General features: G+C 39.7%; 1 protein-coding gene and 1 long non-coding RNA gene across 4 annotated transcripts in view; one reads left to right on the top strand and one right to left on the bottom strand.

Annotated features, from left to right (window-relative positions):
* Nucleotides 1-15,794, top strand: part of CBX7 (chromobox 7) — a 33,168-nt gene extending 17,374 nt beyond the window's left edge. For all 3 annotated transcript variants that reach the window (XM_032220991.1, XM_032220992.1, XM_032220990.1), the window contains 4 exons: nt 3,281-3,346; nt 4,619-4,685; nt 6,258-6,600; nt 9,803-15,794. In XM_032220991.1, coding sequence (XP_032076882.1) covers nt 3,281-3,346; nt 4,619-4,685; nt 6,258-6,600; nt 9,803-9,960 — 634 coding nt within the window. In that variant the 3' untranslated portion in view covers nt 9,961-15,794. The remainder of the gene's footprint in view (nt 1-3,280; nt 3,347-4,618; nt 4,686-6,257; nt 6,601-9,802) is intronic.
* Nucleotides 7,237-9,796, bottom strand: LOC116511145. The gene is made up of 2 exons (XR_004255724.1): nt 8,071-9,796; nt 7,237-7,619 (listed from the first exon to the last, which is right to left on the bottom strand). It is a non-coding gene; the product is annotated as an uncharacterized LOC116511145 (long non-coding RNA).
* Nucleotides 15,795-16,879: the final 1,085 nt, after the last annotated feature.

The following is a 16,879-nucleotide window of genomic DNA, read 5'->3' as shown; positions in this document are numbered from 1 at the left end:
TTCACTATTCGGATGAAGTAATTTCTACCATTCAAGCGGCCCGTCGCCCGTCAACTACCCGTATTTACGAGGCTACCTGGCAGGCCTTCTGTCGGTGGTGCCGGCGCACCGGGGTCGATCCCATCAGGGCCTCGGTGCCCCAAGTTCTGGATTTCTTGCAGTCCGGCCTCAACAAAGGGTTGGCGCCAAACACGCTTCGCCGTCAGGTCACAGCCTTGTCGACGGTGGTCAGGGGTGGCCAAGGCCGCTCCTTATCTCAGCACTCGCGGGTTCGGACCTTCCTTAAGGGTGCTTCCAACTTACAACCGCCGACGGTACACCGTTATCCCACGTGGGATTTGGCCTTGGTTCTCAGGGCCCTAACAGCTGCCCCCTTTGAACCTCTCCATTCCATCAGCCTCCGATTATTGACGCTCAAGACGGCTTTTCTGGTGGCCATAACATCGGCCAGGAGGGTGTCAGAGCTAGCAGCCCTTTCTGTTCGTGCAGATCTTTGCATCTTCCACCCGAACAAGGTGGTGCTTCGTTTGGATCCGACCTTTCTTCCAAAGATAAACTCGTTGTTTCACAGAACTCAGGAACTTGTCCTGCCGGACTTTTGTCCTCACCCGTCTCATCCGCAGGAACGCCAGTGGCACCATCTGGATGTTCGCAGGGCTCTTCGTCGCTATGTGAAACGTACTGCGTCGTTCCAACGATCAGAGGCTCTGTTCGTCTCCTTCCAGCCGCCTTCAATGGGACAGAAGGTGTCCTCCCACACCATCGGCCGATGGTTGAAAGCTTGCATTGCGTTGGCGTATGACACCCACTCCAGACCGGTTCCAAGGCGGATCACTCCTCATTCCACCAGGAGTGCGGCCACCACAGCGGCCTGGGCGACGCAAGCGTCCGTAGAAGAGATTTGCAGGGCGGCCACCTGGGCGTCGCCCTCACCTTTTATTCGCCACTACAAGATTGATGTCTTTGCCTCGGCTGAGGCGTCCTTTGGGCGGAGAGTGTTGCAAAGGGTCCTTCCGTCTGCGGAGGAGCCTGACCAGCCTAGCTCCCGCCCTGGGACTTAATTGCTTTGGCATATCCCATGATTGGATTCCCGGAGCAGCACACAGGAGAATGACCGTTGTCTTACCTGAACGGTCCTTCTATGGGTGCTGCGAAGGGAATCCAAACCCGCCCACAGTTTCGGCTGGTCAGGGCTCCATTTTGATCGTGACTCTGTGACTTTCTTATTCTGACTGGACTCGACTAGGTAGTGCCAGATGGCCTGCGGCTTGATTGACAATTGACATATTGTTCCTTCGGTGGACTTCGTACGAGAACTGAATGGAAACGGAAGTCCAGTCAGAGGAGGCGTGACTTTGAAATTTGCATACTCAGTCTCAAGGCTAGAGGGCTAAGTTAACCCATGATTGGATTCCCTTCGCAGCACCCATAGAAGGACCGTTCAGGTAAGACAACGGTCATTTTGTATCATCAGCATATGTACATTTATAGATAGTTTTCATCTATTCTATTTATTCAGAATGAATTTGGCTATTTAAAAACTTTTAAGTCGCGCGAATCAGGGAGATATCCTTCTTTTACATTATTTGACAATCTGAATTATTTTCAAGGTCCTCTGTGGCACATACTTTCTTCTTCTGAAGAGGCATCATGTTTATGGACCATTCTGCAAAGGACTTTTATTAAATTCCCCCTATCTCCATCGTTTTATATTTAAGATAAAGATTGAAGGAGGGGGGTGGCTTTGAAATATTCATTGTGCTATTATGTTTTGTTCTAATTTAGTAGAGGAAATTTATTTTGGTGGTAGGATAATTTGGTGGAAATATGCACTTAATTGGAGAAGTTGATGTACTACAAGTAATCCTCAGGTTATGAAGGCAATTAGGAACAGGAATTCTGTTACGAAGCTTCACATGACCTGGTTGCTTAGCGATGGCAATTCCAGCAGATCCAGTTGCCCTTGTTAAATGGAAACTTCATGTGATTGAAACTTCCGACTTCCTGCCAACTTCCCCATTGACTTCACTTGTGAGATGCTGACAGGGAAAGTTGGAAATTACGATCATGTAACCATATCTTATTGCAATTTTGCAATTGTGAGCTAGGTGTAAGTGCTGATTGCGATCACGTTCCTGCAGTATTACTGCAACAGCTGGAACGCCAAGGACCTGTCATACATCAGTGCTATTGTAACTTTGATCACTGAATAAATGATCATAACCTGAGGACTACCTGTAGTCTTACTATAATTAGTCCTTGACTTACAACAGTTCATTTAATGACCATACAGCACTGGAAAAAAAATGACTAAATGACCATTTTTCACACTTACAATCGTTGCAGTATCCCCACTGTCTCCTGATCACAATTCAGACGCTTGGCAACTGACTCATATTTCTGATGGTTGCAGCGCCCCGGGGGTCATGTAATCCCCCTTTTGCAACCTTCTGACAAGCAAAGTCAATAGGGAAGGCAGATTCACTTAACAGCTGTGATTCTAACTTAACAACTGCAGTGATTCACTTAACAATTGTGGAAAGAAAAGTTATTAAAAGAGGCAAAACTCCCTTAATGTTGCTTAGCAACCTAAATTTGGGAATCTGTTATGGTTATAAATTGTGGACTACCTTTAATATGTATTCTTTTTAAAGTGGCTTAATTATGTTCAATGTTTTAACTGTCCCTCTATGAATCTGTAGGGAATCAAAAAGTATGCTATACTCCTCAGCATTATGTTCAGAGTTTTACACTTTGTATCATTAAAAATAGCATTATATTTCATACTGGTTAATGCAAGCAAGAAAAACTGTTTATAAAAGATAAACTTCTTCCTGCTTACTATCACTGTAAAGAAAGTTTGTCTGGGTGGAAACACTGTTTTTTTCCTGGGTACTTTATGTAGGAGAACCTAATTTAATCCCAAGGCTTTGGTCTAGATTGAGTGCATTGAAAAAAATAATCCATGTAATCAATCCATATCCATGTAGGTACCAGAGATTAATTTCAATCAAAGGGAAATCTTACAAGTGAATTAAGTTATTTAATGTAGCCCAGGAAGGGGAAGTTTATTTTATTTTTGTTTCAAGAGATCAGTTTTACTAGATCCATTCCATGTTGTAAAAGAAAACATTTTAGAAGAATAAAGTAAAGCTTTAAGTACTTATTTATTTCAGAACTCCATGTAATGAATAAGAAGATAATAGAATGTAGATCATTTGAACAAAAGTCCCAAATTTACCCAAAATGTTTTGATTGATTTCTCTAACTTTTCTCTTAGGTACAGCACATGGGAACCTGAGGAACACATTCTTGATCCTCGTCTGGTGATGGCTTATGAAGAAAAGTAAGAACATTTCTTTTTTTCACTTTGGAAAAATTAAGCCAAAACCTTTGGCTTTTCTGGGAAAGGGGTTGCAGCACTAGCTATACCAGTGTTTCCCAATTTGGAGCAACTTTAAGAGGTCTGACTCTCAGAATTTCCCAGCCAATATATATAGACTAAAATCGTTTCTCTCAATTCATCTAGGCAAAGTAAAGTCACACCCTCAGCTAAAATATGAACTTCTTGGTGTGGCTTAGAACAAAGGGTTCCCCAATGTGTTTTGGAAGTGAAAAGCTTCCAAAAGATCAACTGTGATTGAGAAATATAATAAAAGCAAATCATACTACTGATGAGTTCTTCAGCTTGCAAGTTTTCATATATGAGATGCAGACTACCATATTTTTCAGAGTATAAGACATACCTTTTTCTCTCAAAAAAGAGGTTGAAAACCTGGGTGTGTCTTATACACAGAATACACCATTTTTTGCCACCCAAAACCCTGCCCCCATCACCAAAATGGCTGTGCATAGCTTGTAGGAGGCTTTCAGAGAGCTCCTGGCGGCTGGGAAGGGCAGAAATGAGCGAAAAACAGACTGTTTTTTCCTCAATTTTGTCTCCCCCAAGGAGCACTCTATAAGCTTCCTAAAGGCTATCCATGCCCTTGTGTTGACAAAAAAACAGGGCCATTTTTGTGAAAAACGAGCCAATTTTGGGAGGTTTGCAGAGTGCAAAAACTTTTTTTTTAATTTGCCTCTTCAAAACCTTGGTGTGTCTTATACTCCGGTGCGTCTTATACTCCAAAAATATGGTAGATAGCAAAATAAAAACAGTCAGTGGCATCCATACATCATTTTGCCTAGATTTAATTTCTTTCTTATGAGAATGTCATTTTGCTATGTTTTGGCCATGTTGGCTGGGAATTCTGGACTCTGTAGTACAACACATCTGAAGGGCACTGGATTGAAGAATGCTAATATTAGTACTAGTCAACCTTTTTGTTGAAAGCACATTTAGCTTTATTTAAATTGTTGACAAAGGAGGATCATTTTGTGTGTATGTTTAAGTAACACTTTTTAGTTTATAATGATCAGTTGTATTAAATCTGGAGAAAATTAGTAGCTATAATTACCAACCCAATTTGTATGAAATCCATCTTTAATTTGATCTACACTTGAATCAGCATTTCCTTGGAAGTATGTGTCAGTAATGTTAAGGAATATCTCTGTACAAAAGGCTTTGTGGATTTGTGCTGTTTCAACAAACAAAACTGATAGGCATTTTCTGCCTCTTTAGGGAAGAACGAGAGCGTGCCTCAGGTTACAGAAAGAGAGGTCCCAAACCTAAGCGCCTGTTGCTGCAGGTAATATTTTAGATTTACTAAATGTTGATGCCTATTCCTAAATCCCAGTATTGATGTTGTAGTTCAGCCTCTCCCAGTTTTGAATTCTCAGACACCCTGGGGTGGAGAGAAAGCTCTGCTAGTCTTATCGCAGCAAAAGCAACAGAATCCTTTGGTATCTGATGTAATATGCATTAGGACATCACATGATTCTTATAGGTAGATATTACTAGATTCTTTCAATGTCAACTAACATATTCAGGGAAGATATGTAGTGCATGTAGCAATTTCTAGGGATAGCTAACCTTCCTTTTCTCTCTCACCATATATTTTAACCAAATACATTGTGAAAGGAAAATTAATTTTCAGAATTACATCTTAGCTAAAAAAAATACTTTGCCCATAGCTCAGAGCAAATATATATATCATTAGTGACATTATCCAATGGAAGCTTTTGCTCTTTAATGCAGATATACTGTATTTTTCAGAGTATAAGACACACTCTTTTCTCCCTAAACAAGAGTGAAAATTTGGGTGCACCTTATACACCAAATGTAGACTTCCCCACCCACTGGCCCCCACCCTTTGGCCTCTGCCTCTCAGCAATTTACCTCCTTGCAGCAAACGGAGAACATGGGGCTTGCGGAGGTGGCAATAGGTTATGGCAATCCCTGCAGCCTGAAACAGTTGATCATCAGGAGGCAGGTGCTTAAACTGAAATTGAAAGTGAAACTTGCTGTTTGCTGCAAGGAGGCAAATTGCTAGGAGGCAGAGGCAGATTTTTTTTCTTGTAAGGAGGTAAGTCAATAACTATAAATGCCTATAGCAGCGATGGCGAACCTTTTTTTGGCTCACGTGCCATAAGGGGGGAGCGCAGGGGGGTCGTGTGCAGGTGTGCCGCACCCATAATGCAATGCGCAACACCCCCCAATGTGCATGCACGCATGAGAAGCGCTCCCCCCATTTTTTGCATGCTTTATTCGCACTCCCCAGGCTCCAGAGGCTTTATAGGAGTCTGGGGAGGGCGAAAACAGCCCTCCGGAGGCTTCAGGGACCTTCAGGAGGCTTCTGTGAAGCCTCCAGAAGGCTAAAAAGAACCCTACAAGCAAATTGGATCTGGAGCTTTTTAAAATAAATGCATGATCTGAAGAGGCCCAGTGCTATTGTATCTTTCTTTTAAATAGCAGAGAATAATGTATATTTCCAGAAAGCCACATCAAATTTAACAGCATCTGTACAAGTATAGTCTGAAATGTAACACCACAAACAGTATATATCTTCTGTACCATTTGATAGTAAGAGGCAAATTGCTAGGAGGCAGATTTTTCCCCCCTTGTTTTCCTCCCCAAAATCTAGATGCGTCTTATACTTCAGAGGGTCTTATACTCTGAAAAATATGGTACTTTAATGTTTTACTCATGAAATAAGCTCATGTAGAGCTTATGAAATGTACACACTGAATTATGGACCATTTGGCTGAGTAGAACTTGGGCAGGGCACTGGTAGAACCTAGAATTTTTGCAAGTTGTAGCTTGTGTGAACCAAGCAGCATCACATACTTCTTGAGCTGAGTGTGCTTTTCTTCATTTTCAGAGACTATATAGCATGGACCTGAGGAGTGCCCACAAAGGGAAAGAGAAACTCTGCTTTTCTCTATCCCGGAGGTTTGGGGGAGGAGGAAACAACTTGGCAGGGGCCAAGGGAGGGCAGACAGAACTGTCTGAGAAGAGCGGGGGAGCGGTCCTGCCCTTTCCTCTTCGGAAACAGAGCAAGAACCAGAAGTACCTACGCCTTTCACGGAAGAAGTTCACCCGCATGTCAAGCCTGGAGAATCGGAATCGTCGCCGAGAGTTCTTCTTGAAGGAGCCTGTGGTCCTGGAGGACAGGCAGCCACCCAGTGACTGGGATGATGCAACACAACCTGCTAGCAAGGAAGGTAAGCCGGGAAGTATCCCCAGCTTTGCCCACACCAACTTCATCTTGCTGGGCGGCTTGCGGTTTTTCTCCTAAACTGAAGCATTCTGGGTATATAAATGGGGACGGAATCTTTAATTTGCCATTCATACCTCTCAGGCACACAAAGTTCGTTGGCAACTTGAGCTAAAAAAGTCATTCCAAGCCAAATTCAGTCAGCAATTGTTCAATCGTTATGACAGAACTTAAAAAATGGTACTTATGACTGGTCCTCAAGAGTTCTGACTGTTGCAGTAACACCACCCCTAGTCAGTAGGGAAGCTGGTGGGGAAGGTTGCAATTTGCTGGGGTAGGTCTTCCCCACCTGTGCATTCTTCCTCAGCCCCTCTGTCCTTGTGCTGCCACCCTTGCAGCCCCGTTCACCCTCTCCAACCCTCACCACACCTCTCAGGCACCCTCACCATTGCATTCTTATGAACCTCCTTGCTCCCTCTCCCACCTGGCAGTAACCACCTACCTACCTGCTGGCTTGGGATTTGCAACTTCTTGCTGGCTTCCCCACTGACTTTGGTTGTGAGAAGCCAGCAGGATTTGGTTAGCAATGGTAACCGAGATGTCAGGGATTGTTGTCACTAAGTGATGCGGTTGTACTTTACAACTGCTTCGCTTTGCAACAGAAAGTCTGGTCCTATTTGCCATTGTATGTCAAGGACTCACAATAGTGTGGAGCCGTCGGCCCTTTAAATCCAAGCATCAGGTCAACAAGGTTCGTTGGACTGATGGAAAGCCAGTTGCTTGCTAGGTCAGGTGGTGTTTGTAGAGTAGCCTTGCAGCTGTTGCCAACAGATACCATAGGAGAGAATGCTTTTTCCTACGGATGGTTCAAGCTGCACTTTTGGTAGGAGCTTTTAACACCATCTTGCATATTCTGTCTAAAATATTTCTAATATGACAGACAATCTTCTTTGCTGGTTCTTTAATATATGTTCCAAAAGCTATTCCCTTTTCTCATAAAGATTTGTAAGTCACGTTCGAAGAAAACTACTTACCACCTACAAAGCCCTTCATGGTAGTGGATCTAGGTACTTGAGAGACCGCCTCCTGCCAATTACCTCCTCATGACCCATTAGATCGCATAGATTGGGCCTCCTCCGAGTTCCATCTGCCAGTCAGTGTCGACTGGCAACTACGCGGAGGAGAGCCTTTTCAGTAGCAGCTCCGACCCTTTGGAACGATCTCCCCGTGGAGATTCGTACCCTCACCACCCTCCAGACCTTCCGCACAGCCCTCAAGACCTGGCTATCCCGTCAGGCCTGGGGTTAAAGATTATATTCCATCCCCGCCCGAATGTTGAATGAATGTTGCTTTACTCTTTTAATTATGTATTGTCCTATATGTCTTTGTATGTTTCCCCTTCCTATATAAGTTGTAAGCCGCCCTGAGTCCCCTCAGGGAAAAGGGCGGCCTATAAATAAACTTAACCTAACCTAACCTAAAAGTAAACGTTGAGGTATTTACACTGCCGACCTCAAAAACTTTGGACAGTAATTCCCATATCCCAGCCAGCATGTCCAGCACATCTAAACAGCTCCAGGCTGAAATAATTGGATCAGCACTTCTGCAAAACTATAGGTTTATGCTTGTGAGGAATCAAGAATGTTATAAATGGTTCGTTCAAAGTTTTAGTGCAGGTATATATGAATTTTACTGTTTGTTAATAAAACATTTTATATTTGGGCAGTTTTGTGTTTATGTTTACATTACCTTCTATACAAAGTATGAAACAACTGAGTGGCTGATGTATATTAACTCCCAGTGAAGCTATTGTATGGATATAATTTTGATTTCATATGCAATACTCACATCAGGACCTGGATTATTTGCCAAGATAACATGCTATCTATATATTATGAGTGAAGCAGAGTTGCTTTCTTGGTATTGTCATTTGATTGGTTATGCTTAAAAGCACACATACCAGCTTAAATTACTTCATCAGGTATCATCCACAAATTGCAAAGTCTGCATTCATATCCATAGGAAGTGTATTTCTGAAATTGTACTAACTTTAGAATTTACTAAAAGGCAAAGTCTCCTTTGAGCATGCTTTTTCTTGGCAACTTTGTGGGAAAAGTTTGGCATTATTTTCTTCTCAGGCATTTATTCAATTTCCAACCTGGTTTACAATCCTGTCTCTTAAGGTCTCCTATTCAAATGCCTTTAAGATCTGATCCTAACATCAGTCAAGTTCAGCTGTGTGTTGTCAACGCTCTTGAGTTAAAAGAGCTTAATATTTTATACTATGTATATAATGTAGGTAGAGCAGTGGTGTATGATATCATGTATGTGGGCAGAGCTGGGATTTGATTTGAGGGCGGGATGACATAAGGGATGCCACTTAGATGGGATGGGCCCAAGAAATTTGGGGTAGTTATAGAAATAGAATCTTAGGTGGAATAGACCCCAGTCAAATATCCATTGAGAAGCCAATATGCACTCCTTTTAAAAGGTGCATTTCTTATTCTGTCCCCAAGTAAAATTGAACGGTGCAATATAGATAAAGAACAGAAAACAAGAACTTTCCTCTTCTCTTATTTTTATTGTATAAAGACCAACAAGAGAAGACTAGAGAACACATTGTGAATTCAATTTGCTATGTGGCTGTGAAGAGGAATATGTTTAATTCCCATGCCTTCGCGATTAACCCTAAAAAAGAAAGCATTTTACGAGTTTTGTAAAGAGTAATAAACAGTCCTTCTTCATGTGCAATTGGTGTTTTCTTGTATTAAGTATCAATGAAAGACTGTGGAAAATATCCCTGTGGTATTTAGTTTCACAGTATAAATACAATTGGAGTGAAAGTACTTTGCCTAGTGCATCGGTGGATTGGGGAGAAGGTATGTGGGATCTGAATTCAGTTGTACAATATTCCCTTTTAAAGTCTTGGAGATTCTCTGGGGAGAGATAAATGCTAATGTAATTGATTGCATTGCATTGCATTGATTGGAATTGCTGGAAATATAGCAGTATTTGCACAATTACGTATTTGTTGTATCTATGCAGGCATGTGATTGTGTTCTTGCTATCTTTCCCTTCCTAGAGTTATGTGGTCTACAAGAGTTGGTCTGTTTCATGAGCAGGCATGATCTTTGATACCTGTGAGGGGGGGTTCCCCCTTTGTTCCTCCTCATCAGCATTTGTTTCTCTGCCTTCTCCCTTTTCCACAGTGGGCCCAGAGGCAGCAGAAGGGCCATTTTCCTGGAGCCCTGCATTGCCCCCAAATGAAGTGACAGTTACAGATATCACCGCAAACTCCATTACCGTGACTTTCAGAGAAGCTCAGATGGCAGAAGGCTTCTTCCGAGACCGGAGCATCCAGTTCTAAATCTACTGTTTGTTAATTTTTCTTTCTCTCTCTTGGTCTTTCCTCATTAAGGGATTTTTTGAGTTTGAGTTATTCCTGCATTCCCAATCAGGTTTCATTACAATTTCAATGATACTATTTAGAAAAAGAGAATGCAGGGGAAAAACATCCCTTTACAAATGTTTACAGAGTTGTTTAATTTTTTTTGGACAAATGATCATGCTGATATTCTTTTCGGTTATATTCACCTTTCAAATACACAAAGCGATGGTAAAGCAGTGTGAGGATTACCTGTGCTTTTCCCTCTTCATTTGTTACTATAGATAGAAAAAAGAGTGTATAGGTATATTACTTGTCTGTTGTTGCTTTGTCTGTCTGGGAAACTGAAGCTTTTTTCACTGGCAAAGATACTTATTCATGGTGCATTGTGAAAAAATGTCTATTTCTTAGTTATGGCATATACCTTCTGCACTCAAAAGTTAAGGGCTCAGTGTCTGAAATAGGAAAGAGGCCAAATATAAATATCCATGGCCTCTTCCAAGTTAAGTGGACTTCTCTAGGTCAAACTGCTTCCCTGATCTGCTTCCCTCCAGGTGCATCTATAAAAACATTACACACACACACACACACCCTTTTTCTTTTGGGTGTCTGCCTCTCAGTTCTTAATGCTTTTTCATTTACTAGTAGTGTTGATGATGGGGCTTGCTGCCATCCACAGCGCTTCCAGAGATGCTATAATTTAGAGAAGCAACTACAGCTGGTATACTGGCTTTCAGGTTTGGGCTTCCAAAGAATTGTGTTGATTTTTTTCCTTGCTTGTGGTTTATTAGTAACAGGAACACAAGAAAAAGGTATTGCTATAATCAGGCATACCGGTATAAGAGAAGCCTAGCTTGTTACTTATCTGATGAGATAAGCCCAGTAGTCTTTTGCTAGGAAGCCTGCAGCTTTTCAGCAGAATAGGAATTCCTCAATAGTTATCACTGGCAGCCTTCCAGTATATAGTCATAAACATGTTTCCATGTGTCCTTGAGAATGAAGATGGCTTGGATGGAATTGTTGCACAGCCCAAAAATTCTGATTTACTTCAGATGCCTTTGTAATATGCAATAGGGGGGCTTAATTTCTACTTAGATATATAGTGAGTTCTTGATATATGAAATTTGAATTGCTTATTGGAAACTCAGGCTTATATCCATTTACAGGTTTGTAGATGGATGTAGAGAGTAGACATGCTTTAGCATACATGCATTGTTGATTTCTGGTACACCAAACATAGCCTAAGAAGAAAAGGTACAGCCAGTTTCTAAAATAAAAAATTGAGCCCAAGAACTTCACTCCTTCAATTAGTTTTATATATGTTTCTTGTTCCCTATGCAGTAAATTACCTGACACACACACAAGGAATTGTCCAGTGTATTTAACTTTTAAATAGATAAATAATTGGGAGATTTTTCTTGAAACCAGGTTCTGTTTTAGGCAAGCCAGACTGGATATCTGGTTGTCAGTTTGATACTATTAAGATATGTACACTTAAAAGGAAATTTGGACTCTGTGTAACTGTGTGCATGAAACAATACTTTGCTAGGCTTGAAATGGCTTGAGGAACACTGCATTGACATTCCGTTCTTACTCAAGTAGAGGGGGAACTTCATGCAACTACATTATCGGAATATTGCATGAGTTAAAAGTGGAAGTAGTTGATGGAGTGAAGAATGTTTTAGTAGAGAAATTATTACCAGTTTTGTTTAGAAATTTAATCAGAAGTGGCCTATTGACACTGATTTTATTGTGCTAACTGATCCAATATAGGATCAGAAATACTAGAGCAGAGAAATGGATTGAAAGATAAGGATGAGACAAAAATCTATTTTTATTAATTTGTTCTTTAATGGACACTATTTGATTTCTTCCTCATGTTGATATACTTCTGTATATTTTTCTGTACAAAACATTTTATGAAGATCTCTGCCAGGAGAAGCTTGCAGTTATATATGACTCTGTCTTGCACTTTAGTACCTTGAAATTTGTGCTGGACTTCTTTGTGAATGCTTTGTTTTGTTTTACAGAAACTGTTGTAACTATAAATTGTATAGCTTTAGCATATGTTCTTGTGAATACGTGCTTCTTTTAAGTTTGCTTGAACAGATGAACTCTAGAAAATAATTTTCCTATGGAAAGTGACAATGGAATGGTAGAAGGTAGAACTGCAGTCCAAACACTAGTTTTTGAAGAATTTAAGTCAGCTGAAAGGAAGATGTCTTGCTTTACTAAAAAAAAAAAAAGAGAGAGAGAGTAAGGATTGAAAGGAAAAAACCAATGTGTATAGCATGTTCTAATGCATCTTTTGATCATTTCTGATTTGTTTACTGTTCTCCACTTTTATCCCACAAAAATACTTTTTCCCTTTGACTGATTAAAGTCTTTATTAATTCAGAGATTTATAAAAATAGAAATGTTAAAATCATGTGAGGCTTCTACAACTAGTCTTCCATCAAGGCTTTTACTACCAAACTGATGTCAAATTCTGGAAGGGTAATTTGGACCAAGTTGTTGCTTGCCAATTCAAAGAAGCTATTTGTTGATACTCAATGCAACAGCTGCTGGTTTTTCTCTTTCTCGGAAGTTTTAAAGGAAGAGGTGTCATTATGGGTCAGAAGGTGTAAATTGGGATAGTTTCACATTATTTCACACTGACAAAAGAAGATTGATTTCTTGAAAGTGGGGAAGGAATATATTCAATTCCCACCTTTCTGAACTATTCTAGCCTCCTTTATTCTACATTAGATTGCAGGCAGCATTAACATAATAAGAGCCCAATTCTTCTGAGCTTTTAATATGAGTCCCAGAGAAAATATGAAAGCTATGCTTTCCCCAAAGAGTTTAGGCAATGAATCATGGCTTAGCATGATAAACAAGCTCCATTTGTATGTTATGTGAGTGAAGCTGGAAACTGAAATTAATAAAACATGATCACCTTCAACTCAAACTTATCATGTGATGATGGCATAAATTTATTATAGATTTAATGACTTAAGGGAATAAATATAGTAATTTTGGTAAATATGCAGTTGCTAAGGAATGGTCTTTGTTCAAAAGAGAAGAAGATGCAGTTTAATTCATGTTACATTGCTTAAAATGCACCATTTCCTCCAATAAGAAAAGTTGAGTATAAGTTGAGTTTAAGATGATCTTCAAGAAGAGCATTGTCATATGTATGTGTATGATTAATGAATATACATTTCATACTATATCATTATATTGTACATTACATTGGTAATGTTTTTTTTGTTTTGTTTCTAAGACATGTAGAAAATTTGTAGCTTCTCAGTTTCTAGTTAACATTTTGCTATACTATTCAGAATTAGATGCATTGCTTCAGCAAAATGTAGCATTATTATGGCTGTAGGTTTTTTGATCCTTTAGTTTCTCCCATTTAAAAAATATGCCAAAGTGATTAGTATAGTACCAACATTTTTAAAGTTGTTCAGTGGTCACAAAGTTAGTTCAAGTCCAGTTTGAGATCTAATCCTATTACTGTACATTTTTTCCTGTTTAATAATTCCTATATGCATAGATAGTTGAGCTGTTCATATTTTTGGTGTGCATGTATTTTATGTGAGAAAGAATATGTAGAGAAAGGGCCTTTTTTAATTTGCTGCAGCTAAGATGTATATATGCTACTTGTGCATATGCTGTAATGCCTTGTGCCAAAGAGAAGGTAAGATCATTTGATGTTTCATGTTTGTATTTTCAGCATGATTTGGAAAAGTAACCTCTTAAGATAGATAACAACAGAGATATGAATAAATGTTAAAAAAAGGGAGAAAGAGAGATGAAGTTCTGTATTAAGGAAATATAACATAAATGTACAATTTGATATCCTCCAGTAAAATAGTACCTTAATAGATGCTGTTCCTTACGAAAAAGATTCTTTTCCTTAAACCACTGAAGGATTAAAGAAAACAATTGCAATAGTTATGAAGATTACTATAGGTTATTGTATAATTATGTTGATGTTTCTTGATGTGCAGATTGATGATGAAATAGAAGCAGCTGTAATGACTATACAATCATTTTTGTTTGATGAGCTTGGGTTGTCAGTTGCACAAGACCGTATGGCATTCTTTAAGACATGTTAGGAAATATGAACTTGTTAAAAAATGTTGACATGTACTAGGTTTTCCTTTCCATTAATAGGAAACTTTCTTGAAAGAGACAGCCCCCTAATATGAAAAATCTAATATAAAAAGGCAAATTCTCATCACCTCCTGGAACTAAACATTAAATATGTACAGTTTTAAAGCAGATTTGAAGAATCCTGAAAAGTTTATAATTTCAGACCCATATAGATATTGGGCTATAGTCCTAGTCTAAAGTTTAACAATGAGCATAATTTATTGAAGGAAGAGAAATTTTAATATATCAAAATTACATATTTTAATTGGCCCAACTAAACTTCACAGACACCCTCAGTGGGAAGAGATACGAAGTATATTTGCACTAATGATTTTATTTGGCTGTAATGTAGTGTGTCTGTACATCTGACAACCAATTTGCAGGTTTGTATTATGGCAAAACCAATCTAAAATACACAAAAGTTGATACAAAGGATGCAGTCCTATGCATCTTAGTGGGAGTAAATACTAGTGAGCACATTGATGCTTCCTTCTGAATGTAGGATTGCACTGTAAATGCTTATTTCGATATATTTAGGAATGGCATTATTAAGACAAAAAGTTAGCCATTGTAGACCCCAGGTTGCTGTTCTTTTATAAATTGTAATTAGTCTTTCAGACCTAATTGCACAGTAGGTTCCCCATTTCAGAAAAAAAAGAATGACTGTTCTTTGGAACAATTCCAAATTTCCCTTGAACTCAAAAAACTTTCCAGATACCAGCAATAAGTTGTTTCTGATAGATTCCTCCAGCTTTGTGTGCACTACTCAAACGCAGCCTTGTGACACTCTTCCATTTATGTCTGTATATATGATGTATATTTTAATGCATATTTTTCAAAGTTCACCTTTCCCTAACAAATTGCACTTTAATAACTTAGAGATGTGGGTCTGCATCCAGCTATTTTATGGGATATAAACAGCAGCTTTTTCTTAATGGCTGTTACAGTCTTTCATTAGTAAACCTTTTTTTAAAAGTGTGGTCAGAAATACCACAAAATCGAAAAAATTAAAAAATCAAAAGAGGGCATTATTATTGTCTACTGAACTTAGAAAACATGTTAGTGCCAAGAACATCCCATTTGAGAGGGTTTGCGCTGTGTTCTTGTTGTTTGCACTGCTTGATGTGTCAGAGTGACTGCCTGAATTAATTGCTTATTCCTATAGTCTTTTCTTTGGGATAGATACGGCAATGTATTTGATGGATGGGAGAAAAACAGGCCAGGTGTGTTGTTTTATTTTTCTGTGTATTATTTTGGGAGGAGAGGTTAATCCCCCATTAATGGCATGGTACTCGAGTTGATATTTTCCTGACCCCAGTGCCCAAGTTACCTTTGCACACAAAAGCTTCCTTTGCACAGAATGAGCTTCTTGGGATTTTTGTACAGACTAATTGAATGTATTGGAAAGGGAAGGGTTCAGGGAACAAATTCCAAACAAAAATTTAAAAATGTAGAAATTGCAGTTTTAATGCCTTTTTGTGAGTGTTTGCTGCGCAACAGAGATTGTAACACAAACAAGGAGGAGAGAACGAATTTTAATGGATGCAATGTGTGGCTTTATTTTTGTACTGATGATGGTTAAAAGACTGTACATCTATTTATTTAGATGATTTATGTGGTAAATGTTGCAAATAAGGCTATCTAAGAGCATTAAATGAGAACTGACATTTAGCTAACACCCTGTTTCTGTGTCTTCCTTTGATCTCCATTGTCTACAGTTCTATGCTAGGCCAATTTTCTGGAAGCATCTGTGACTTGGGTTGTGGACATATATAATACTTATTTCCTCTCACTGCCATTCAGTCTTCTCTTCATACTATGGAATAGTGCAAGGACAATATTAATTAGTATTTAGAGGCAGCATACACTTAATCCCTGTGCACAGTTATGGCATTTACAGTCGTTTGCAGTCCAAACTGCTCTAAAGCAGTGTTTCTCAACCTTGGTCCATCTGAAGATGCGTGGACTTCAACTCCCAGAATTCCCCAGCCAGCTCTCCTGGCTGGGGGATTCTGGGAGTTGAAGTCCACAAATCTTTAGGTGATCAAGGTTGAGAAACACTGCTCTAAAGTGTATTTGTATGAAATATTTGTATAAATACTGTTCCAAATCCTATAGAAATTGAAAAAACCCCGAAGGGGTAGGTTGGCATGAGAATTTCAAAAGGTAACTGCCATGGACTTGCAAATAACTTGAGGTTTTGGGAGAAGGAGTTGAAAATACTAGGATAACTTGGGTAAAACCCCAAGGTAAAGTGGATTACTTTAACATGGATTTCCAAACAATTCCCTGAACACACCGAATATTTGTATTTTCCTGAGGAATTTTGCAGGATTAGCCAGGATTGGGTATTGTGATGTCCAATTGGCCTCGAGACAGAGTTAATTTGAAGCCACACCTCTGCTCCTTGCTTCTGGTTCCCAGTTTCAACTCTATCTGGCCGAAGAAAGAAAGGTTGCTCTTGGTTCCTGATTCTTCCAAAAACAATCCAGTGCCATCCTGCAAATTCCTTTTCCCTGCCTTCTTCCCCTTGCCTCCATCAGATACCTGGAAGCCTCCCCTTAGTGTGGCTCGCTCCCGGCGCTGGTAAGGGATTTAAAAGTTGCTTCTTGGAGCTTTAGAGGCAGGACGCCATTACGGCGGCCATTTGGGGGCCTCAACTCCTGCAGGCCGCATGGGCTGGGACAGAGGCTACTAAGAAGCCTCGTTTTCATCCCTGCCTTCCTGGGTGGCCATCCCTTCTACAGCGGCGGCAGTGGCA

This window comes from Thamnophis elegans, chromosome 7 (assembly GCF_009769535.1).
Source record: "Thamnophis elegans isolate rThaEle1 chromosome 7, rThaEle1.pri, whole genome shotgun sequence".
Classification (NCBI taxonomy): Eukaryota; Metazoa; Chordata; class Lepidosauria; order Squamata; family Colubridae; genus Thamnophis; species Thamnophis elegans.
The sequence above is the reverse complement of the archived record's forward strand: the minus strand, read 5'-3'. Positions and strand labels throughout refer to the sequence as shown.